The sequence below is a fragment of the Lampetra planeri genome, chromosome 8 (genome assembly GCF_965212315.1).
Source record: "Lampetra planeri chromosome 8, kcLamPlan1.2.h2, whole genome shotgun sequence".
Lineage (NCBI taxonomy): Eukaryota > Metazoa > Chordata > Hyperoartia > Petromyzontiformes > Petromyzontidae > Lampetra > Lampetra planeri.
Genome location: NC_136114.1, coordinates 7,394,055 through 7,418,364, shown reverse-complemented (window position 1 = coordinate 7,418,364; position 24,310 = coordinate 7,394,055). Strand labels below are relative to the sequence as shown.

The window sequence follows — 24,310 nt, the reverse complement described above, 5'->3', positions numbered from 1 at the left end:
GGTGGCAGCCATCTCAAGCCAGAGGACGAGAGGACTCTAGCCGCCCCGATGCCACGCATATAAAGGATTTATAGTGAAAAACTTTGTTTTTACGGGTTTACTTGTTAAGACCCTCTGTTCCAATTAGTAAGGAGGCAGCCACTGTGTCGATTGCTGTAAAAAACTTCGTGACCGCCGAGATCAATGAAGCTTAAGAGATTCGTAGTTGAAGGGAGGTTGCTGAGCTGCCTCCATCAATCCACTGTTAAGCAGACAGGCCGTTTAAGCGAATTGTGCTGTACATTAAACACTCAATAAAAAATATCTATAAATCAGTCGCACGGCTTCATTAGACATGCACTTCGTAAGAAGCCTATTTCATTGCCTTTGTGTGAATGCAACTGGCAAGTGGTGGACACCCCGACTGGCCCTGCATTTGGGGAGAGTGCCACGGTTCTTTTATTGAACACGGCAGGATAAAGCACACCAAGCAGCATAGCCTCGTGTCTAGGAGGATAGCAAGCTCTGAGACAGGCTTGGAGTGTGGCTCCAGTGCTGCTCCTTACAGAGCCACATGTGGCTCCGGAACCACGTGCGGCTCTTTAAGGACCGAATCGTGATGTTATTTATTAAGGGCCATCGTCTCATATTCGCATGCATTGCGGCTCTTGAAGTAGTTTTTTTCACCGACCTCTGGCCATCCCCATTCAAAATGTCAGCCTGAAGCATACAGCTGCTGCACAAATTAATATATCTTATAAAAAAAGATGGTTAGAATGCAAGTAAAATGTGCATTTTAGGAGAATAACTTGATGATATTAAATTCATATTTTTTTACAATTTCGTTTTACTGTAAAGCAGTGCCCCAATTTCAATAATTGCTGCCAGTTTAGTTGACATGCTTAAAAAAAAAAATCCATTTTGGAAAGTACTAGAACACGTAATCATTTGCGAGGTCATTATATTGCCCAGTACCAATCGTTCAGTAAAGTATATTAAAATGTTCAAATGGATGAAGCGATAGCCGACCGCTTTACATACTTTTCTCTATCTCCATATCAACAAAATGAACCGTAGTCATATAATGTGGGTCTCCTGGTATGATAAAGCACCACTGCAAGCACGATATAGAGATCACATCTGAATACCTGCATCCATTGACATGCCACCAAAACAAATCGATAACAGTGGCTCACGTTTCCTAGCGGTTGGGAACATCAGAAGCACCCATGGCACAGGAGAAACCGACACACAAATCCACTCACTCACCTGAAGATTGCTGCCAGACGATCCAGCCAAATTGTCGGATCAGTAGAGACACCGTTGCTTGCTTCCAGTGTTAACAGCTACGTGGAAGCACGCGAGATCCAAACATTAGTTAATGAGCAAATAAATTCGCCCATGCTTTTACTACCAATTGCCACAACGTTCAATACGTACATTGGGTTTGTCATTTGGGTTTTTGGCTAAAAGGTGAAAATATGCAGCATATAATTATGAGATAGAGACCATCACTAGATAAGTCACCTACTTTGTGTCACTTATAATTTAATATTTTATCCAAACCAGCACACCTACGGAATTCTAAGTTCATGAGTGCTTAAAACCGTTTAACACAATCATACTAACGTTATTCTAAAGATCGTAAGTGCTTAAAACAATATTTCACGCCATTTGTTTTAAGTGTTTAAAAAAAGAGGCACCGACATCCTACCGGGGTTTAATTCGCGCTTGCTGGAGAGAAATTAAGATTAATTTACAACAGTTCAACTCTTACATAATTCAAGGCCAGACACAGACCAAACCGTGGATAAAATTGGCTTGCAGACAAGAGGCGGCCACAGGAGTTTGAAAACAAGACAATACGTTTATCTAGGTCATCCAAACAATATGCAGCAGTATTACAAACGTATACTTTGTAAGAATCGGAGTCATGTCATGTATTATAAACTGGGTTGGGGCAACTATCATGAACTACTATCCACAACTGTTGTCGGCACTTCAAACAAAAGGTGTTCATGACCCCCAGTCACTCTGTGGATGTATAAATGGATGAAACTGCAGGTGATGTACTCGGGTACATGGGAATACCTTGCTAGAAGAGCTGAACACTATCAGGTACATTGTTTAGGTCAGAGCTCACCTTTTTTAGTGCGTTCACTTGAACGGCGCAGAGATCTTTTAAACTCTCCGAGATCTTGTCCAGAGGCAACCTTGCCAGAACGAGTGCGGTGCCTGCAATAATATAGAATGTCCAAGGCAGGCCAAACACTTCCCAAAACACACATCCACATCTACAATGTTAAATCGACCGCGAAGTCATTTATTGCTATCTTAGCAGCTTAAGACATCGCGTAACATAACATAGTGGTACCTTGAGTTAATAAATATACTCCCAGCAAATGTAGGGGCTTTTTTGTTTAAACAAAACCACTTGCACACACAGTCCAGACCGACATTTCCTTCAACACATGTTTTGTTGCATGGAGAGTTAATGTAAATTGAGATGGCTCCTGCAGACACGTCAAAAGCTGTTTATAGGCAAGATTAGTGTATCATTTGAAAGCGCTAAGGGAACAGAATCAAATCTCAGGATAATTTATTTTAGGATAGAATCAGCTGCTGTTTCCCAAATGAAAAATAATATTACCTGCAAACTTTTGCAATCTTCTAATTAACAGTGTAAAATATAAGCATTGGCGGGTTACGTGTATTTTTCATAACTTTCCCCCAATTTTATCCCGACTGTGCCATTGGCATTATTTCATGAGACCAAGTAACCATTCAGATCTCCACCAGCGCAGTGCAACTTCATGTTATAGAATGGCCCACAGGAGCAGACACCCGACAGAGCTACCTCTGAGATCCCTCCGTGAACTCTGCTCACACAGCAGAGAGCCACACTTCCCCATCTGCTCCGCATATGAGAGTAATGTTCATCGCATGATAGCCAAAAACCGATATTAAAATGTTCAGTGCTGGAATTTAGCAAGAAAGAGTGAAGTGCCATAATTTAATGCAATACAGTCATTGGTGATGGCAAGCGAAACTTTTTTTTTGGAGAAGGCAGGGGCAGGCAGTATTGCGTCAAGTGCACGTACCCTTGAGCAGGCCGATGGCAGACTCGTGCGACAGGCCCAGGGTGTCGATGGAGCGTGCGATCTGCAGGAGCCCCTCAAAGTGCACGGCCATGTGGTCGCGGCACGCCGAGCAAATGCTCTGCACGGCCGACGCAGCCGCGGACGCCAGCTCCTTCTGCCGCAGGCCCTTGGTCAAGAAGTTCAGCACCGGCTCTGCACGCACGCACAGTGTGCGGGTCATGCAAGCTGTTGAATGGCAAATAACTACAACAACAAATGACGAATCTTTCCACACATAAAAAAAAAATCTACTGCAGCCTTGTCCATTACCTTCAACCCTATGAAGCAGCCATTAAATACTCATCACTGTTCCATTGGTTGGGTCTAATGCCCATACAAGCAATAATGCTAATTTGCTCACAAAAGATGATGTATTGATCCTTTGGTGTTAAATGTTTTGTATAAGGTCATGCTTTCTGACTTCATTAAATGGGAAAGAAGATTATTGAGTGTACGGTCAGGCACAGCCACCACAGCAGTCAATGCATTGACGTATTACAACACACAGGAGTGACATTGCAATGACGTTACCAGTGCCATAAAGAAGTGCTCTTCATGCCAGACAGCCCAGAACACACAGCCTGGGTATGTACAAGACCGATTATTCATTTCATATTGCATCTCTGTTCAATAGTGCGCCAGCAATAAAAAAAAAAAGTCCTCCTGGTGGTCCGTGTCCCCATCGGCCATTGCAATCAATGCTCAGCAATCTGTTTAGGCACACTGACAGTAGCCGACTGCTCCGTGTGTGTCTCGCGCTGAGTAACTGGTTCCTGCTGTCACGAGGCCGTACATAACCACCTACTACAACCTCAAAGCAGATGGCAGCTCACAATGGGGAAAAAAGTACATATTTGCCAAAGCATTTAAGCTTCTTTTAAAAAAATAATCTCATTTCAGTTTAATGTCACGCGTATTTAGTGACAGCTTCCGTATTAATTGCAATTATTGCGTCCTTCATTGCATTTTCATATCGTTAACGTAATTTGTGGTAAGGACATTCAACCGCATCCGGTGATTGTGTCGCCTAAAACACTGTAGAATAAGGCAAGTGAGCATCGCCTCAACGCTCCTTCCCAAGTTACAATTCGAGAACCCAAGCGCTGAGTGCAGTGTTGCAAGGTTAAGAAGGTGCAGCAGGATCAGACGGAATGAAAGACGCTTGGAGCCATGGACCCGTCATTGGGACAGAGAACCCGAGAGAACAGCAAACCATGCGCAACCTCCTTTTGATACCAAGATCCAGGATGGTCATGTCTATGCGCCGCATCTCGGTGGCAGCCCCAACAGTCTGGAACGCTATCCCTCTGCACATTCGCAGCATCACCTCAATCGCCTCCTTCAAGAGAGACTTAAAAACTCACCTCTATAACCATGCTTTCGAGCGACTCTGAGCTTGGCTCCGCGCCTCTGAGTTGCGGCCGTAACATCCGCAAATTTGCAAGCGTTATAGATTGCATTATTATTATTAACCCCCAGTCTCATCGCTCATCTTACCCAGGAAGTGCGGGTTGCGGTCAATAAAGTCTCCCAGCTCGCCGACCAGCTGTATGCTCGTGTACTGCACGGCGAGGTGTGCATCATCCGGCAGCGTCACCACGGCCTGCATCACCTCCGCCAGAGTCTGCGCGTTATCTCTGCACACGCAGTCACAAAACAACCGTTACACCCACGGACAGGCAGTCGCAATCCCACTGAAACCCCTTGTAGGTCAAGGTCATTTCTTTTCTATCCCTCAGCGATCAACACAAAGATCAACACAACGATGGGAGTCTGTGCGAGGAGGAACCTACCACGCTGACACCAGGTGGCACCGATAATTGAAATAAAAACATTTTAAGAGGACACACCAATTCCACTGGATCTCCATTGTAAATTAGTATTTGTTGTGCTTCATATGCCAGGTGTCCCTTGTTAAAATGGACACGTAATCTCGATGGGTACTCTCATCATTCTAAACAAAGGCACTGATTGTACAGACGATGTGATTGCCATTAATGAAAACACAAGGGAATTATAGGGTCTGCCAAAAAGAAAGAGCACCTCGGGCACATTTTTGGCTAAAAGGCTTTCATCAGCATTGTCTGGGAGATTAAAGAGGCTGATGTTCAATTCTCATCTGGCGCTGTATTATTCCAAGTACAGAATATCACATGCTGCGACTTAGCATGTAGACTTAGCAATCCTGCTTTTTGCTTTAATGACTGATAAAAAAAATTATCAGTGACCTAGACCACATTTGTCCGCTGGCATGTCACACTAAACAAAGAGTGACGTCAAAAGGAAAATAGGTCCCTTGTGGGTCACGAACAAGCTTTCTTGAACAATCAGAAAGTCTTAAACACACAAGTGCACGCCCGCTAAAATGTTGTTTTCGACAGAACTTGAGAATTCCTATATATCTTCATTTGAGGCTTTCGTGACTGCAGGAATTCATACTCTTTGGTTCTTTCGGGAAAGTCACGTAGATAGAAAATAATACAAAATATTTTCCTATATATCTTAAGACAGCCACAGCACCCTCTTACTGAAACATTTAGAGGTTGAATCATTGACACCAGTTGAAAATAATGTTGTTGCTGTTTTTTAAGAGGAAAGTCAGGCATGTGCTAAAAATGGCTTATGGCTCTAAAAAATATAAGAGTCAAGACGGTTAAGGTCAGTTTTGATCAACGACAATGTGAAAAACACACCGCTTTACTTGGATGCCGTTACAATTTACCCAAAGAATCGTGTGCCCGCAGTAAAAAAACTTTGGCTTACTCTCGTTTACTACGCAGCATATGTATACACCAATGTTGCATTTACACTATGAGATCTCTTTTACCAGTGGCAAAATATAATGGTAGGTTTTTACCCTTTTAACTGGTACAAAACTGATACAAAACTGTGTCAGTTTTGTACCAGTTAAAAGGGTAAAAACCTACCATCAATGTTGCATTGTCGATGTTAAGCTCTCAGCTAAATACAATTTTATGGATATGACTCCAAAAGGGAGACAAGGGTAATGAAATAACAAAAAAAACTCCATAGGGGGGCTCACGACGTTATGGTAGCAGTGGCAGCCCTCCGAGCAGGATGTACACTGCGATAAATATTTAAACATTTGTTCGATTACATTTGACAGCGTGGTTTGTCTTGGGCGCAGAATCTAGGGCCGGGGTTTAGAGAAGCCGTGTGGAGAGCTCGAGAGCATTCCAAAAGTCGTGGACGTGAGTCACTCGGGAAAATGCACTGTCAAATGTAAATCTGCTCAGAAGATGAGATAAGGAAATCAATCAGTTGTTGACGAAAACTACAGATTCAAGTGGACTGACAGAGCCACCGGGACAGGTGGCCCAGGACCACACAGGCAAGTTGGGCCTTTCCAAGGCACTTAATGACATCTGCCTGTTACAAACAGCGATATCTACACAGTGCAAAATAAAATAAAAAATGGTGCCATTTCCGTATTTACACCACAAACGCTATGACAATAAAACGAAAAACATATTTTAAGCTCATGTGCAAGTAACTTGTAAAATATTTTCTCTTGGTGATGCTGGCACATAATAATTAAACATGAGTTCAGTGTACTGGCTGAAGTGTAATTAAATTTACATGGTTGCTATTTTTTCCCCTCCAGTTGGACCTTTGGACACTATATGATATGCAAGCTTTTGAAACTAATTTTTTTATTGTTTTTTGACATTTTTGGGCACCAATGGTGCAGTGGCAGCATTTGAGAATCAGCGTTTTAGATGTATAATTATCATTATTAAATAATGCCACGGTTATTGAAAAAAAATCCAATATATTCAGTCTAAGATTCTAAATTCACACCAGTAAGTACATGTCCTTCGGCCGATATGATAGGTCTCTGTGGATGGAAATAAAAAAGAAAATTACTTTCAAATTTTGTATCTATTATCTTTTGGATAGAGAGCTACTGAAGTTTGTGTAAAATGCCAACAGCAGAATAAATGACACCAGTAAAAAAAGACTTGGACTCACAAGTCTCCACACTCATGCCTTTCGTTTCATAACTAAGAATGCTGCCACTAGACCACCCAGGCAGAAGGGGCGCCTGCTTGACCCAGCACGCATAACACAGAGGCTCGGGCGTTTGGAGAGAGGGCAGGACAGGACGGATCACTTACGAGTCAATGCTTTTTCCGATGGCAGACATGATGAAGAGCACGGCCTCCGTGACTTCCCAAGGAGGGTTTGAGTCCTTCAGGGTGGCAAAGAGCTGTACCGGATCAAGAAATCACAAGTATGCACGTTAATAAGTTCGATGTAAACACACACACACACTGCATTCAATGTACAATATAATTGTATAAAACTACGGTTGAAACAAATTATCCGAGCGTGTGTTATCATACAATTTTAGTTTAAAAAAACTGGCTTTGGCCAAGCATATAATTTGTGAAGGCATGACAATTTCAAGGCATTTAAGGAATGTTAAAAATTAATTTAAACACTACCCATACAAACGATACCCATGATTAAGTCACAACTTTACAGAATAATTTAATGGAGTTATTTTCAAAATATATATAATTGATGCAGTGTTGTGATCATGGTTGGCTGCAGCGGTCAAGTAAACGAATTAAATACAATATATATTAATCAAAGAAAAATATAATGTATTTATGGCAGGCTGACCAATCAATAGTTATGGATGGATAAATCAATGCACGCATCTTTACAACTTAAATTTTCTGGATAAATTAAAGCACACTTAACAAATTAATATACAGTACTGTATTTCCACATTTTCTGTGTTTCTTGCCCTATAATACATGTGGGGAAAATAAGATATTGCAGGCTAAAGGGTACTCATTGAACTTTAATGTTCTACTTGTATAAGAATGGCAGTTATAATCGCCAATTAAGTGATTTACATGGAAGTACCAATTGTGTATGCATTCACTTTTGAGAGATCTATATGTAAAAGCTGGTCATTTAATGCATTCTCTGTGGGCTCAGTTCAAGTGTAGAACCTTCATGAAGAGACCATATTTAAATGAACTCTTTAAGTTATTTGAGTAACATCACCGCCCACAGAGTGAAGTGCAATCCTACAATTTAAACACTACCCATACAAACAATACCCATGATTAAGTCACAACTTTACAGAATAATTTAATGGAGTTATTTTCAAAATATATATAATTGATGCAGTGTTGTGATCATGGTTGGCTGCAGCAGTCAAGTAAACGAATTAAATACAATATATATTAATCAAAGAAAAATATAATGTATTTATGGCAGGCTGACCAATCAATAGTTATGGATGGATAAATCAATGCACGCATCTTTACAACTTAAATTTTCTGGATAAATTAAAGCACACTTAACAAATTAATATACAGTACTGTATTTCCACATTTTCTGTGTTTCTTGCCCTATAATACATGTGGGGAAAATAAGATATTGCAGGCTAAAGGGTACTCATTGAACTTTAATGTTCTACTTGTATAAGAATGGCAGTTATAATCGCCAATTAAGTGATTTACGTGGAAGTACCAATTGTGTATGCATTCACTTTTGAGAGATCTATATGTAAAAGCTGGTCATTTAATGCATTCTCTGTGGGCTCAGTTCAAGTGTAGAACCTTCATGAAGAGACCATATTTAAATGAACTCTTTAAGTTATTTGAGTAACATCACCGCCCACAGAGTGAAGTGCAATCCTACAAATCACACAGCATCACATGCATAAAACACTCAGCTGGTAAAGGCATGAACTCAATATTTACCACGATTACATGCAATAATGTCCTGTTCCTGTGACTGCATCATTTCAAGGAAGCAATTGAATACATTTGAGCTTTCCAACACCACAACGTGCTTCTGCCTGTAAAACTGTCACCGTACATCATGTTTATGGTTCCAGCTTGCGCATAAATATTTCCAAACCATAAAAAAAGCCATAACCGTATACACGCGCAACAAACCTGAGCGAAACACTCAGCCGGGCCAACTAAGAAGATGACATCCTTTACGAGGTCCGACACACGCAGGCGAAACTCCCAAAAGTCATCCGCTTCATCCGGAACCCCTTCCTGTTCGACGATATCGTGCACCACCACCATCGCTCAAGATAAAAAGGTCAGCATGCTCAAAACCAATGTATCACCCCACATCCAACCAAAGTTTTCTATCTTCTGCCAGATCCTGCAGCTGCTGCACAGTAAGAACACGACTTCTAAAGATCTAACCCAACAGTACCCTACCGTCTGGTCTGAGGTTTTCCCTTTGGTCGCAGGTACTCATGGAGACCATTCTAATGCCCGTCTCGGTAATCAGTTATCCTGCTTCCTGGACACTTCATACACAGAAATCCCTTTTTAGCTTAATCATTTCTGCAACACTCGTTTCTCACACTCGACCTATTTGCGCTGCGGATAAATGCTGAGCTCAGCACCGTTCCAGCAATTACAACTTAAATTTAGAAAGCATTTTATTTGACCACATCTCAAAACAATATGCAAATAGGGGGTAGACGAGCTCAAGGCAAACAGGCAGCACAATTAACGTAGTTGGCTATGTAAAGTGGGAAATAAGTTCAACATACATACATACATGGTAAGTTGCAGCTCAAGGCCACTCAGGTGAAGACCACTCCAAGTCAAATTGGTGTTCATGTGTCTACAAATATTCGTCATCTAGAACCAGGTAACCATCTTGACAAATTGATCCGATTAAATCTGTTTTGCCATATTGGTATGTTTTTGCAAAAAAGTCGAATGAAAATGCACTTTTGTCATGGCGGAAATGTAGTCCCTACGGTTTGCCATTTTCAATTAACTATTAAATGACTCAGAATACTGCCAATTGACATTCATTATTTTGCTAGCAAGGAAGATTCTGACAACTGTAATTACATAATACTAATTTCAACTTGTAATGTGCACAGTATTCGGTCATTCCTGAAGATAAAGAACATCTCAGGCACGAGTAACCACACGAAAGCAGGAAAGGCAGCTGGGCAGTGAGCTATTGCAATCCTCTATATATTAATGCATTATAGGCCATTGAATGAGTTTTCACATGGAGGAGGAAACTGGAGAGTAAAACATTTTCTGCAGTCATCCAACTTATAATATGGTTGACCTTGTCATATTTTGATTTCCCAATTTCTTTCAGATGGTCTGATGGGCATTATATCAAAACATGAAGTGTCCATTCAAATATCTCAAAGCACTGCACCCTATGTTAAAGAATGGCCTGTGGAAGGTGATCCAACAGACCTACTTCTGAGAGGCTTTAAAATGCACTCTAATTTCCAAAACACATGGACAATGAATGCAAAATATCTTTTTTATTGTAAGATCTGAAATTTTTGACAGACTACATGAAAAAAATGTTTGTGCAAGCATTAATTAGTGGTCGAAGTCTACCCATTGCAAAAAAAAGTCGAATTATTTATTGCTTGGATGATTGTTCTAAAAAATCAAATAAGCAAATAAAACAACTCTAACCTTGTAAATTATTGTACAACAATGAGCAATAAGCACATAGATCTATGACCTCGTATATTGTTGTACAACAGTTGTTGATGAGCACGTGGGTCTACGAAATAACTGACAAGTTCAGCTTGGTTCAGTTCAGGGTAAAAGCGCGAGGGCCAGAGAAGCGGGAGAGGTAGCGGTCGTGGCGGCGGCGGTGCCACTTACGTGGTCAGGGTCCATCTGGCAATGCCGGCAGAGCGCGTGTATCAGGCGCTGTGCGTACGGCCGGAACACAGCGTTCAGGTCGTTATCCTTGAGTTGGAAGAGCTGCTCGCAGAGCCGGTACCACAGGTTAAAAGTGATCTCCGCCACCTGGAACACATGCGCATGTCCAACCACATTTACACACAAACAAGGCCAAAGGGATGGACAAACACGGTCATATGCGCACAAACACATGCAAACAAGCATACAAGTCGATGACTTGCAATCTGCTAGTTAAATATTTGAATAAAATAACAACACATACAATAATGTACAACTTTGTGGAACAATAACAAATTACAACGTTATATCAACTGATGTGCAATTACTTTTTTACATGGACAATTACTATTACTCTCATAATGTGAAATAATCACCACATTCACCAATAACAGAAGGTAAATGCATAAATAAAATAGGGTCACGTTTAAAAGATGGCAAGGTTTCATTATGTGCTCGTGCACCACTGCAAACTTAGCCCAAAATAATTTTTGTTACATTCTTTTTTTTCTTAACTTTTCTTTTTTAACAATCTTTACACCCACACAATGATACGATGGCTTGATCTTGTGAACGGGTTGAACAGTACAATTAATGACATTGTAACATCAAGTTGGAGTGAGAAAAAAATATACAGAATTGGCAACCCTATCGTTAAATCACCATTGAAATCAAACGAAAGCCCATTGGTTGAGACCAAGAGTCTTCTTCTTAGGACCTGAGTCACAAAGCAATGCATTACAGATTTAGTTCAACTGTTTATTTAGTCTAGTGGAGGAATCGGATGAGCTATGAAGCTTAACCTATGAAATTAATGTTTCGCCTCTTAGACTCAGTTGTAATTCCTTGATGTACACAGGTAAGCAAGCAAGCAAGCATGTGTTTGCATTTCGTTGGTAACAATAAAAGTCAAGAATGTGGAACCAGCCCATGGCTGGAGCTGTGGCCTCAAAATAAAGGTTATTTCAGGCGTGTGCATTTCTCAGCGTCTGCATTTTTCAGACCTCGTATTGGCAGTGCCCAGCGCAGGTCAGCAGCATGTCCAGGGTCCACAGGTTGCCCAGGCCGTGCCCCGGTGAGAGCACGATCATCTCCAGGAATGTCTCCGCCAGCTCCGTGAACACCCGGCAGTAGTTTAAGGCCCTGCGCGAGACATGTCATGCATCAGATGATGCAGAAAAGGTGTCCGTTATTGTCTGCGGTAATGTTTACCACCAAATAGTGTAGCGGTAAGCGCGCTGCGCTACGAACCCGGCGACCCGAGTACGATTCCCGCTCACGGCCAACACCAGTAACGAATATCTGAACTAGTCCTGGGCCTCCCCTAGGTCTATTCGGCCTCAAATGACTACTCTGTGTGGTGTGTAAACATCGCCACTGCGGAGACAAAGGCGGTCAGGGAGTGATGCTGACCACTTACCTCCTCATGTACAGTGCCAGCCTTCATAGGTGCTCGCTAACAGCACTTGCCCCAACAGTTCATCCAGGCTATACAGGGGATTATTGTATTCGTCTTTGTTTACCAAATGCCCATCTTGATGAATGCTCATTGCCGAATTCTTGTGCTGCACAATGTGCTGGCTGGTACACGGGTAAATGTGCATGTGCGGTGGTGATGTCAGCGCGCACATCAGCGTGGTGACGTCACCCGCATCCCCAAGGCGTTGAGCCGGGCTTGTGCATTACGTGTATTCCGTGCAAATGCGATAGAGGAAAGAAATGGAGGGGGATGAGGGAAGAAGATGGAGACGGAGAGGCACGGAGAGGTGAGGGGGCAGGGGGTGAGTGAAAGTGCATGAAACGGAGAGGAAAGAGTAGAATGGAAAGAGAGCAAGGGAAAGCGATGAGCAGTGGGAAGATTATGGAAAGGCAAGAGAGACTGAGATGGGGAAAGTGGAAATAAGGAGAGTGAGGCTGAGACGTGAGAAAGATTTTAAAAAATGGTTCGAAATGTGGGGAGAGAAGTGGGTGACATATGGTGGAGAGGAATATAGAGGGACGTAGAGGTAGAAATGACAGAGGGATTGAGCAACTGCTGTATCAAGTACTGCTGTATCAAATACTTGATACAGCAATTGTGCTGTGACGGTTCCACCTGAAGACGGAAGCTTGTGTTGCCTCGCGATTTATTATTTTATTTCTATTATTTTTTCTATATTTATTGTTCTTTATTTTTATTATTAATTTTTTACCTACGTGACTTTACCGAAAAAACCTAAGAGTATGAATTGTTGCAGTCACGAAAGCTTCAAATCTAGAAGGACTAGCCATTACTAGAATTAGGTAAATTGCTCGTGTCATGTCACAACAGAGTATTTATCTATAGAAACTGATTACATCTGGACCATCCATTTGGACTCCAAGGGAATTCTACATTCCCATCTCAGTCATAGATCATAACCAGTTAACATCTCACCATTAAACCAATTAATCATAACCTATAACCTGCATTCCTGTTCTGTGCATACAAGCACATCAAGCCTTCATTTTCAACGGACACTTATATTTCGGCAGAGCAAGAGATTACTCGGGAACACGCGTTTGATGAGAGCCAGGCATCGCGACCCAAACGGACGTTCGTCTACGGCGCTGTGTGTGTTTAAGTTTCGCCAAGTAGGCGCCCGTCTCCGCATCTCACTTGTCGAGGTCCTCACGCGCCACCGCCATGTGGTAGCCGTTCTGCAGAGTCATGACCCCCTCGAAGAGCTGCGTGGCGAGCGGCAGCTCTGTGTGCACGTTCTCCAGTCCGTAGAGGGCTGAGCACAGGCAGTCGCAAGCCGCCTCGTGCAGCGCGCTTGGGGCCTGGTCGTGTTGCTGCAGCAACACACATTTAAGCGAACGTGTGTATTTAACAACAAAAAACACCACTTGCCGTCTAAGCGACAGCGATTTCCCCATGGCGCTTGTGCCAGGCTCAATATATTGAGGGCACATGAAATTCTGAAGGCACACTGGCAGGTCATTGTACAGACCCAGGTGTTATTGGTTACACTTACTTAAGAGGACTCCCATTGTGCCATCTTGCTGTATCATTGTTGAGCGTCACTCCAACACCCTTAATAATTGCTTGAGAGCGGCAGCTCCAATTGCTCAGTTGCATATTGTATTCGCCTACTTCTCTACAGGAGGCAGATCTTGATACTAATTATACCAGCTCTCAACAAGTCTACTAATCTCTGCATCTTCCTGCACTATATGAGCCCATATGCTCTCTGGCCCATGCCATGACCATTTAGACCCCTCTACCTGGCCAATTTGCTTGGGAATGCAGTCGCTGGGCATGCACACACATGCACACAAAGCTCTTCCATAAAGTAACACAGGCTGCTGGGACAAATGCTTTCAAGCAAGTACTTGAGCAAGCACACGAGGGGATGGTTTAACTCGCAACAAGCTCCACTGCCTTTGTATTCCCAGTGCTCATGTTTACACAGTGCAACAGATACGAATATAAGGCTGAGGTGACTGAAGGGGGTGCTAGTCCTAAGTTCGGAAAACGCTTGTAAGCCCATGTTACCTGTGGCCATAAGCCAAAAGCGGTTGCAATTAGTCAGAAATACGTGTAATTGTGGCCTCTCAATGAAAATTTATTCTGGGTTGCTTCACAAGGAGAATCTGCCAGCCTCAATACTTTCTCTATAGAGGAGCAATTTCAGTCCCCTGACATTGCAGCCTCATTTACCCATTCATCGTGCCCCATTACGCCAACCAACTCGTATAGAGTATAACACCCAACGTATATGCAACATGTATCATAAATACATATGCTTCACTCCATTTTTAACATTTGAAATAAATACACAAACACACAAAGAGCAAATGTAGTTATTCTGCCTTGGCACGCCTAAGTGCCAAATTCCATGCTCCTTTTAATATAAATAAACACACACACTGATGCATGTGTGTGGGCACCAATATCCAACATTTTTCCCCGAGCGAGTTCTATAAATAGTATCTAATAAACGGGCACCAATAGGACACATTAATTCAACCAATATATCTCATAATGAAATAAAATGTAACCTCATTTTAATTCACTTATATGGCACATTCTAAGTTACATTCAATTCAACTGCAGTTCTCATGCAATGCTGAACGGTGCCCTGTGTCCTTGCAGTCGAGAGTCAACCAAGGCGCTGCCAGTGCCTCTAAGCAAGGCGACAACTGCCATTCACCTACGCGCTGAGCCTCAGGTGGACATGGGACAGGTCCCTTTGTTGTTTACCGCTGGGGAATTAAATTGAACCCTTGCGGGCATGAGCCTGGCCTGTCACACGTGTCATACGGTGAACATACTTGCATGTGTGCCCTTTGCTCTACAAGGGATTAACTGCCCATGCAAAGACAATCCCACATCTGGGATAAACCAGGATGCCAACCAACTTTTGGTTTTGGTTGGTTTCTCCATATATATGTTTTGTTATTCCACTTAAATATGAGCATCATTATTAGGTGTATTGTATTGCATTTGATTAAGGTCTGTGAACCCTCCCACGAAAGTCACTCCACCTGCTTTGTGCCCTAAACTGAACCGAGCAGCACAGCTACCTGATAATGATGCTCACATTTAAGTGATTGATCGGCCAAGCGGAACACAATGTTCTCACCGTGTCAATCAATCCAGAGGACACGAAATCAAACGCTTCAAACATTTCGTACCTTCTCACCCCAATGTGTGACTTTTTTAGTGATGTGGAAGGTGTTTTTCTATAGTTGTAGCATCACAGTTTTAGATAACACATGTATTTAATTATATGAATATTGTTTATTTGCATCATGATCGTTTCAACTACCATTATTATTTTAATCTCTCATGAGAGATGGTAGCAGATAGGGAACATCTCATCCAGCAGCAGATTGATCATGACTGATGATGGTGAGATGATGATTATTACAATCCTGGATCCTGAGCTGCACAATGCCGTGCTGATTGCCCTCCGATCGGTCGGCTAATTGTTCATTTTAAAAGAATAATTTAACCATTTTGCTTTGAAAAAATTTGAAAATACTTTTCTTTTTACATTTAGCTTTATGTTCATGCGCCTCCAGAATTATGTATTAACTACGAATTGAAAAATCGCATCCACGCGATGTTACGTGGTACTTTTCGATTGACTAAAGATTTCTATAACACTGCAGTGAGCGTAGTGAATGGTAGCTGTGGGGTCACGTGAACTCAACATACGTACATTAAAAAAAACATGCTTTTCTTACACCCATAATTTGATGTTTGTGTCGTGAAGCTTAGAAATAAATAGAATTCGATGAATGCCTGCACAGATCCACAGCGATGAAGACTATATACTTCTGACCGGCACTGAATTGAACGGCCAGGCGTGGGAAGAATACCAGCACTTGGAAGAGGATGAGCAGCAGTTTGTTGTTGGCCATGAAGTGACAGTCAAGCACGGCCAAGTTAAACCAGCTGGCCAGGCAGCGAAACACCTTCACGAGCGTCTTCTCGTCCGAGCCACAGTTTTCGGCACACGCCGCCTGTACACACAGGGGGACACGGCGAGACAAGGGAGGGACGGAGGATGGTTGAGTGGGAAGGTGGATACGCAAGTAAGAAGGTAGATGGGTATTCAGATGAAGTGAAAGGTAGGTAGATAGGTACAAGAGGATGAGAGCCGAGTGATATATAGGTAGGTACGTAAGAAGATATATCGGTAGGTAGATAAAGTGGAAGGTAGGTAAATAGATAGATACATGGTTAGGTAAAGAAGGATGGGGAGGGGCATAAGATAGGTAAAATTGAGCTGAGAAGATGGATAGAACTTTAGCAGGAAGAGGACGAGGGAGAAAGTGTCACGTCCACACAGTCAAAAACCGCAGGATGCACGTGCGCCAGCTGAGGTTCCATTCACCTAGCCACGCTGATTTAGGACGGGTGACGCAAACATTACACCAAGCTGTTGAATTATGCAGCCAGAAAAAAAAAGACATTTGTATGAATAAACGAAGGTTTAGACACTAAACACCCACAAATTGCAGGTAATGATGGACAAGGCCAAAATACCTCCTGGAATGGTCACTTTGTAGTTGGCCTAAAGTAAACCACTGGCACAATATTGCTCATTCCATCCCAAGCAGTGAATCTGGGTTGACCATGGATAACCTGGCATTTTGAATTGTTACACGTTTCCTTCAGTATTGAAGCTCAACGGGCTCTCAAAGCTTTCTTAACAGAATCTTCTTAATAAAAAAAACAGCTGTTATCCCTTTGGCTCATGGTTAAATCCATAGCAATGTTCTCATGAGAAAATCAAGCATTTGAACCTAATACATGGGATACCTGCCAGGGATGGAAGCCACAGCGCTAAAATCAGATGTCCTACTCTGTCTTTGCTGCGACTTGGATGTTAGGTGCCTTTGAAAGGGGCAGTCAATCTGCAACCCAACAAGCACTTTTCTACCCAAATGGACCCTTCTCCACCTGTGACTCGTCTTAATAAAAACAAAAAACACTCCGGCCCACATCTATGTAGCATCGACATCATGTAACCAATACCCTGGCATGACTAGACAGTGGACATTATAGAGTCAGGTCACATGATGCAGGAAAGGTTTTAAAAAAATGGGAACAAGATCAAGTACGATGCAGTTTTTGAAACGTTTGCTTGCATAGGTTAAGGAAACAGTTTATGGCATGCACCAAATCTGAAGAAGGGGATATTTAAGGCAAATGTTGGGAAATTATCAGTTATCTAAATCTTTGTACGCTGGTATTTGGAAGAGTAAAAGTGACACTTCAACATATTGCACGTGATAAGTGATTTTCCAAGCTCCAGTTTTTTCCTGTAAGAATGAAAATTAGGCAATTAGCCGTCAACATGTGCAGGGCCCATGCTGCACTCACAAGATGTAGGGCTTGAGGATGGCTTCCAACTGTTCGGCGTCAAAGGATCAGACCGATGGGGCCAGGGAGGACAGAGCATGGGTCACGTTCGTAATGGGAATGAGAAACAGAGCTCTTCGCTTCCCTGTTGTTCTCACAACCACCACCACCACCACTTCTCACCAATGTACTTCAAGTGAAATAATGAAGCATTATAATGCTGGGTGAAGAGGGGTGAAGAGGAGTTTGTGTGATAATTACCCTGCACTCTGAACCCAGTGACGAGTGATATCTGAACTGGTCCTTCACCGACCTACCAAAAAGTGTTGGAAGACCTACTCGTAGTGGATTGATAAAAGTCTGTAATTCATTATTATCAATTACTTAAACGCTCGACCTCAAAGACACTCTTCAGAAACTATGAAATTAGATAATCAACAAATACTGTAATGTTGTAATTTAACTTTAAATCAATATACACAAAACTCAATAATTATATTTCTTAAAAGGAAAAATATATATATAATAGGTGACATTTCAGGCAATGTCCCTTCTCAATATTGCATGAAAGTGTTATTGGTGAATGTGTTGGCTTTTTCATTTGTGCTTGTACACCACTGCCAACGCAGAAACACAAAAAAAGTGTAAATAAATATGCGCTATCTAATAATTATTTTAATTTTTCTAATTAAACACAGCATACTTTATTACTTCACAATAATCATTCCAAGGGTGCTTAATAAAATTTACAAGTGGCTTCCAAAGCTCATATGTAACGTCATTCTGATTACCAAGCCAATCAAAACAGCTTTGGCCATTCCCCTGGAACGGGTTTTTTTTGACAACTGAAGAATGAACGACTGATCAATGCTCTCCCATGCAACTTTTACGAAATGCATCAGCCAAAACTCACTGGCAAACTGGAAAGACCAGGCACTGTTCATGTGAAGAAAAACCAACAGTGTTGAATTAGGTCTGTGCTTATCCAGCTCATATATACGCACACACACACCAATGCTTTTATGCTTTCAGCACAAACACCACATCTGTCCTCACTGCCTGAGTGATTTTAAGTTTCTAATGGAAACTTTCCTCCACTGCCCAAGCTTTTCCTTTACAAAATCTCACTTGTGCCATTATTCAGTACAAAAATGAATTCTTAAAAGCATCCCATACACCATACACGTAAAATTCATGCTCACTGTTCATACAATATATTTTGAACAGAACAACGTCAATAACGTTTTGTAATCATTAAAGTGCATATGGCTACGATTTGTTTTCCAGCGCTAAATCAGGGGCATATAATTCCAACAATCACAGAGTGTACCACTACAGCATAAATTGTAATTACAAAGTCATTCGTTTCCAAGCTTAAATATGTTGTATATAATAATTTACTATAAATATTTAAGGTTCACCTTAGTATGAAATGTATGGCTTTTAATCAGCTCCTCCAAATGGCAATCCAAACAGAATACATCATGCAACTGATAAATTATTCAACCGGTCACATTCCTCTGGCTCTTACATGATGAGTCATGAGAACAGCGCACACCGGATTGAGAACACAACTTTACCACACGACACTACTGGCTTACTACCACGGGGCCATGCCCACACGTGATTATGTAACCTGCTCTTCTTCAATTCAGTCCCACCATATGAAGTGTGAACACGCAACATTCGTCCAATTCACGGAAAAATTACGTGGCTCACTCAAGTGGAAACATTTAATTAAGAGGCGACTCAATACCCATTGATTTCCACGCGGTAACAATAACCACAAAATGTAACAAACCCCAATAATTACAATTTGGATAAGGTGCTCAGCACCCACACAATATAATAAAAAAAACATCATTTACAACCACAGAACCAACACAATATAATTATTTACTTTTCAATCCACTGCTGGATTAAATACTTTCCACACCTCAAGGGGATTTAGAGGGACTCGGCACCAGTTCAGACATAATTCACCACTCATGTTAACCACATCCCTGAATTAAACACAGATCATCAGGTTCACAACCACTGCTCCCAGGATATGTAAACAACGCGGACTACATTTACACGACATTCTAAGTTATATAGGCTTTAGTATCACACTCCACATAATCCAGTCTCAAATTTGCTGTGGATTTCAGTCTGGAAGCAGTGTTCAATGTTTTGCTGGGTGCTTAAGGTCTTCCTGAGAGCCAACTCTCGTGTAAATAACATTTTCAGTAATTTAAAACAAAGCTCATCGCGTACTGGAGACATGCGTATGCTTTAGCCTGCAGAACATTGGCTTGTAGTACTGCATGCCCTGCTGAAAAATTACACTGATCTGGCTTCTCATCCGTGGTTAAATATCACTACGTTTAGTGTCTTAAAAATCAATGACATTGGAAAGGGCCAAAGTGCAGGTCAAAATGTTTAACAAAATGCTGATAGTGACATTAGGTTGCTGGAAGCTGGATGACCTTGCCATGTTGCACAAAAAATAATCATTACAGCTTGCCTGGTCATGCCACCACCGATTATCCTTTGACCTTGAGGCCAAAGGCTAAGGTCACAATATAAAGAAAAACATTTTCTTTAACATTTGCCAAGCAGTTTGAGGAACCATGCAAAATGTCGCAGAGACTTGCCGTCTTGTGTTATTACCTGCAGTTAAATTATTCTAAAGTAAAACGTTGCGTAAACACAAACAATGCAGGCATATTGCACATTTATTTGCTTTCAAAAAAGTGGCTGAATATGCTTTCCGTCAATCCCTGTTGTGCTTTAATGCCAGCCAGTATGTGTTCATTAATTCAACAAAAATTACAATTTCTCAATCAGATCAGCGAAAGAAAATTGCTTTTCTTCTAAATTTTTCTTATCCTCTGTATCATCACGAGCAAAACTCCAATGTTGCAATATAATACACGCACTATATTTAGGTAAACTTCCAAAAAAGGCCTCTAGAAAACGCTCGAAAACTGCCCTTCACTTATCGAGCACTCATGCAGGGCCTCCTTAATAAACACAAGCCCGCCACACGCACGTAAGCCGAAACACTGACGCACATGCGTACGACAGCACCGACGCCCAGCTGCTGACATGCACTCAGTAAGTCGCAGTTGTTTCCACTGGGCCTGTCTGCGATATCATTTTTCACGAAACGATATCAAATTTCACAATATGATGGTTATCACAAAATCGGTTTTCCATAACTTCGTAACTGCATCTTACAATTTTATTGCACTGTGGTTGTGCTTTGCTGCATTTCCAGTACAAAAGGTGGCTTGAAAATTATTCAACTGCAGTTCACTCAATTTAAGCCTGCCATAAGTAGCCCAATTACTTACAACCTTACGATCTAACACGCTTATAACCAAACATTTTGTTATTACGTCACAATCGCCATGCCATTAATTTCACAAGAAAACATTCTACAATTTAATTACAGACTTAATTATGGAGTTAGTATTTTCCTAAAGATTTCGTCAGAAAATAATGTTTAAAAAATGTTTTATGAGCAATGTAAGCAAAACGACGACATTTTGGAAAACGGATTTCGCGATCATTGTGAATCTTCCATCATACGAAATAGCAATATGGCCATATCACGGCAACATGAGTTTCTATGCTACGGACAACGTTCACGTGCCCAGGTGGTCAAGGAGAGGTACTGGCCAGCCAGAGGCAGCGCCACATGCCAGCGCAGTTCACCGCAGTTCAAACCTCTGGAAGCCCGTCAAAACACTCAACCGGCTTACTGCGAAAGCCCGTCTGATGACAGCTTTGGCGTAGTCAGAATATCTCTCAGAGCCACTCTTTGAATGGGACCCTGTGTCAGAAGCGGATTTTTTGTTCACGCTCGCATTCGTGGCATGGCGGGAAATACTTGTACCCGGTGAATGCGCTCGACAGAAGGCGCCAAGCCGGCCCGATGCCCTGTGTCAACACAGACGTGCGAAATATTCGGGACCGTAGCAGGTATCACAACGTTGGTTCCCATCCTGACCAACTACATTTAGAAAGGCACGAAATGAAAACAAGCTTAGGGGGAGATAAAGTGCATGTGTCTGCACGGCGAGGGCTACCGATAAAAATCGGGCACATCAGTGTTGATCCAGGTTTCTTTCCCTCGACCCATTCTAAGCATGCAATCCTGACACAAAGACCTAAAGTCAGAGTTAATTCAGCCGTTTCAATGGGGATATATGAAAACCCCACTGGGAGTGTCTCTACAAATGCTATGGCGGTTTTGTTTATCAGTCCTGGACATTACTTTGTAGATTTTCTCTTAACAACGGCTTGGTAACAGGAGAACAAGAGCAGTACACACTACCTTTGGATCTAGCTGAGCGTGATAATGAAAAGCAGCATAGCAATGCGTCTGAAGAAAAGCATTTTCACTCGGTACATTTGCCAGCAAAGACATATGGATCAGAAACATGGACAAAAAAGAAAAGTAAGCAAAAAGCCAAAGAGTGCACAAAGAAGCTTACACAGGTGCACGGTTGAAATTACAGAGCTAGAAAGATTAACACACTGCTCAGGGAACAAACTAAATTCAGAGACATAATAAATAACAATTAACTGATTACTAATCTGTTATGTAATTACAATACCCCCCCCTCTCCTCCTCTGATTTGGTTAAATGATGACGTCACCCTGCTGCTCTATTTAAGACCGGGAGCAGGTGGAGGGCTTCATTCACTATCCTGGCAAATTGCCCGATGATGCTGGATGTAATTACCAGCGAAACGTCGTACTACTCAAAAATTGTAAATGTTGTGGATTCACTCTTCAACACACCAGTCGGCTAAAGTAGTGAACTATTCGTCGTTTATCAACGTGACACTTTTTTACTGATTGGCCGTGTCGGGTGGTGGAGGGTTGCGACACATTTATAAATAACGCAATCTAACCCAAAAACCTTTATTATGAATATTGGTCGCGAAAGCCTGCATGTTAAACTGATCATAATGACAACTAAATAAATTGGCTCGAGCAGGACACAATGCTCGACGGGATGATGGCCGATGGACAAGACTGGTGATGGAACGGCAGACTAAGGAGAGAATGCGCCGAAGAGGACGGCCATCGGCGAGATAGAGCAATGAGATCGGTTAAGGCACTGGAGTCAGATAAAAGGTAGAAGCATGGGCCTTAAGGATGGTGACATCTAGCAATGGATAGACAACGATTGATTACGTGACACACGGGCTCCTTGCAAAAGGCTTATGGTGTACTTTAGATTTCATGTAAAGATATTTAAGAAGAATAAAAAGTCACAAAACATTGGCCCAAAGTACCATAGTGCTTCAAGGGAGCAGCCCAACATACAGCTATTTTCACGGGATTATTTCCACAAATCTGTGATGTTTTTGACAAAGCAGCCAATGCTACGTTTTAAACAATGGATAAATCAAATCACCGAGGAAGACAACATCCCAAGCGGTCAGGGCAGTGACGTCCACGGCTTTAGCCATGAGCAAAATGTTCACTGCCAAGGCTCTGGGATAATTCCTACACCATCCTTCTGCTAATGCCTAGCGAACACGAGTGTGACAAAAACACACAGCACTCATCAAGTGCCGTGCGTTTAATTGGCACCAATTGGGGCAAGAACTGTTTTTGTAATTATTTTGTTCATGTTCTTCCCCTTGGCAGAGGTCATCCACCAATGTCGCATGCCACTGCATACGCAACAATGTACTTTCCACCCCCCCCCTCCCTAAAAACCGGTGTGGCTGCTACCACATACATTATGAGTGCTCTGGCCAATGCCAAGGAGCCTGAAATCTACTTGACACAATGATTGAAAAATAACAGTCCCTTCCACGACTAGATAGCCAAATAATAAAACATTGACATTTGTTTACACACACAGGAAAAAGCACCCTTAACAATAGGTGTTTGCTGTCAGTTTGTTTTCTTCCTGGATATGTCAACGTGTCCTTTGAAAGTACGAGCAGGGTTGGCAATGAAAGGGTAGACAGGGCAGGCTTTGCTGAACACCTTTAAAAGGTTGTGGTGTTCCTGACTCCGGCAAAAATCTCAGCCCTGGTCCTTTCAGACGCACAGCATCTCAAATGGCACCTGCCCTTTATGCGTGACGAGGCTGGTGTCCCATTAGCCTTCAAACTGTTGTGCTCCCAAAGGACCTTTCTGTAGCAGTGTGGACCCTCTTCAATTTGCCAGGGCCATGACCCAATTAACCAACACCCTTTGTCTGAACATTGGTATGGCTTGTAGATGAGCCGAACGCAGTGCAATGGAAATATGTTACTCCTATCCCGCGCAGGGAATACACACGTAGCACACTTCCGTTTTTGTCAATGGGGTTGCTATAGGTTTCCACCGAAATAATTTGCAAACAAGGCTACAGAAAGCGATCTGGAAACCTTAATCAGCTTAAACATGCTGGGGACAATTCAGCAGCACACTTGATACTATCAACAGCCACTGCTGGTATGAAACCATAAATAGACGACACGAGAGGCTGCCCAACTTAGCCCTACATCAGGTTAAATCACATTGAGTTCTGAACAGACGGGAAGGTAACGAATAGAAGCATTTGTCGGCGCCTGTCACCGCACACAAGCGCAGCAGCATTATTCCTCCACGATCTCTCCATGTAAACGATGCACAAATGCTTCACGCTG

General features: G+C 42.2%; 1 protein-coding gene across 1 annotated transcript in view; it reads right to left on the bottom strand.

Moving 5' to 3' along the window:
- The window catches only part of TNPO3 (transportin 3), a 68,801-nt gene that overhangs the window by 32,624 nt on the left and 11,867 nt on the right, over positions 1 to 24,310 (bottom strand). Inside the window, exons 5-14 of the mRNA XM_078596835.1 lie at positions 16,175 to 16,318; positions 13,464 to 13,639; positions 11,830 to 11,968; positions 10,787 to 10,933; positions 9,065 to 9,172; positions 7,259 to 7,350; positions 4,617 to 4,756; positions 3,081 to 3,272; positions 2,123 to 2,214; positions 1,249 to 1,325 (exon numbers count right to left, since the gene is read on the bottom strand). Coding sequence (XP_078452961.1) covers positions 1,249 to 1,325; positions 2,123 to 2,214; positions 3,081 to 3,272; positions 4,617 to 4,756; positions 7,259 to 7,350; positions 9,065 to 9,172; positions 10,787 to 10,933; positions 11,830 to 11,968; positions 13,464 to 13,639; positions 16,175 to 16,318 — 1,307 coding nt within the window. The remainder of the gene's footprint in view (positions 1 to 1,248; positions 1,326 to 2,122; positions 2,215 to 3,080; positions 3,273 to 4,616; positions 4,757 to 7,258; positions 7,351 to 9,064; positions 9,173 to 10,786; positions 10,934 to 11,829; positions 11,969 to 13,463; positions 13,640 to 16,174; positions 16,319 to 24,310) is intronic.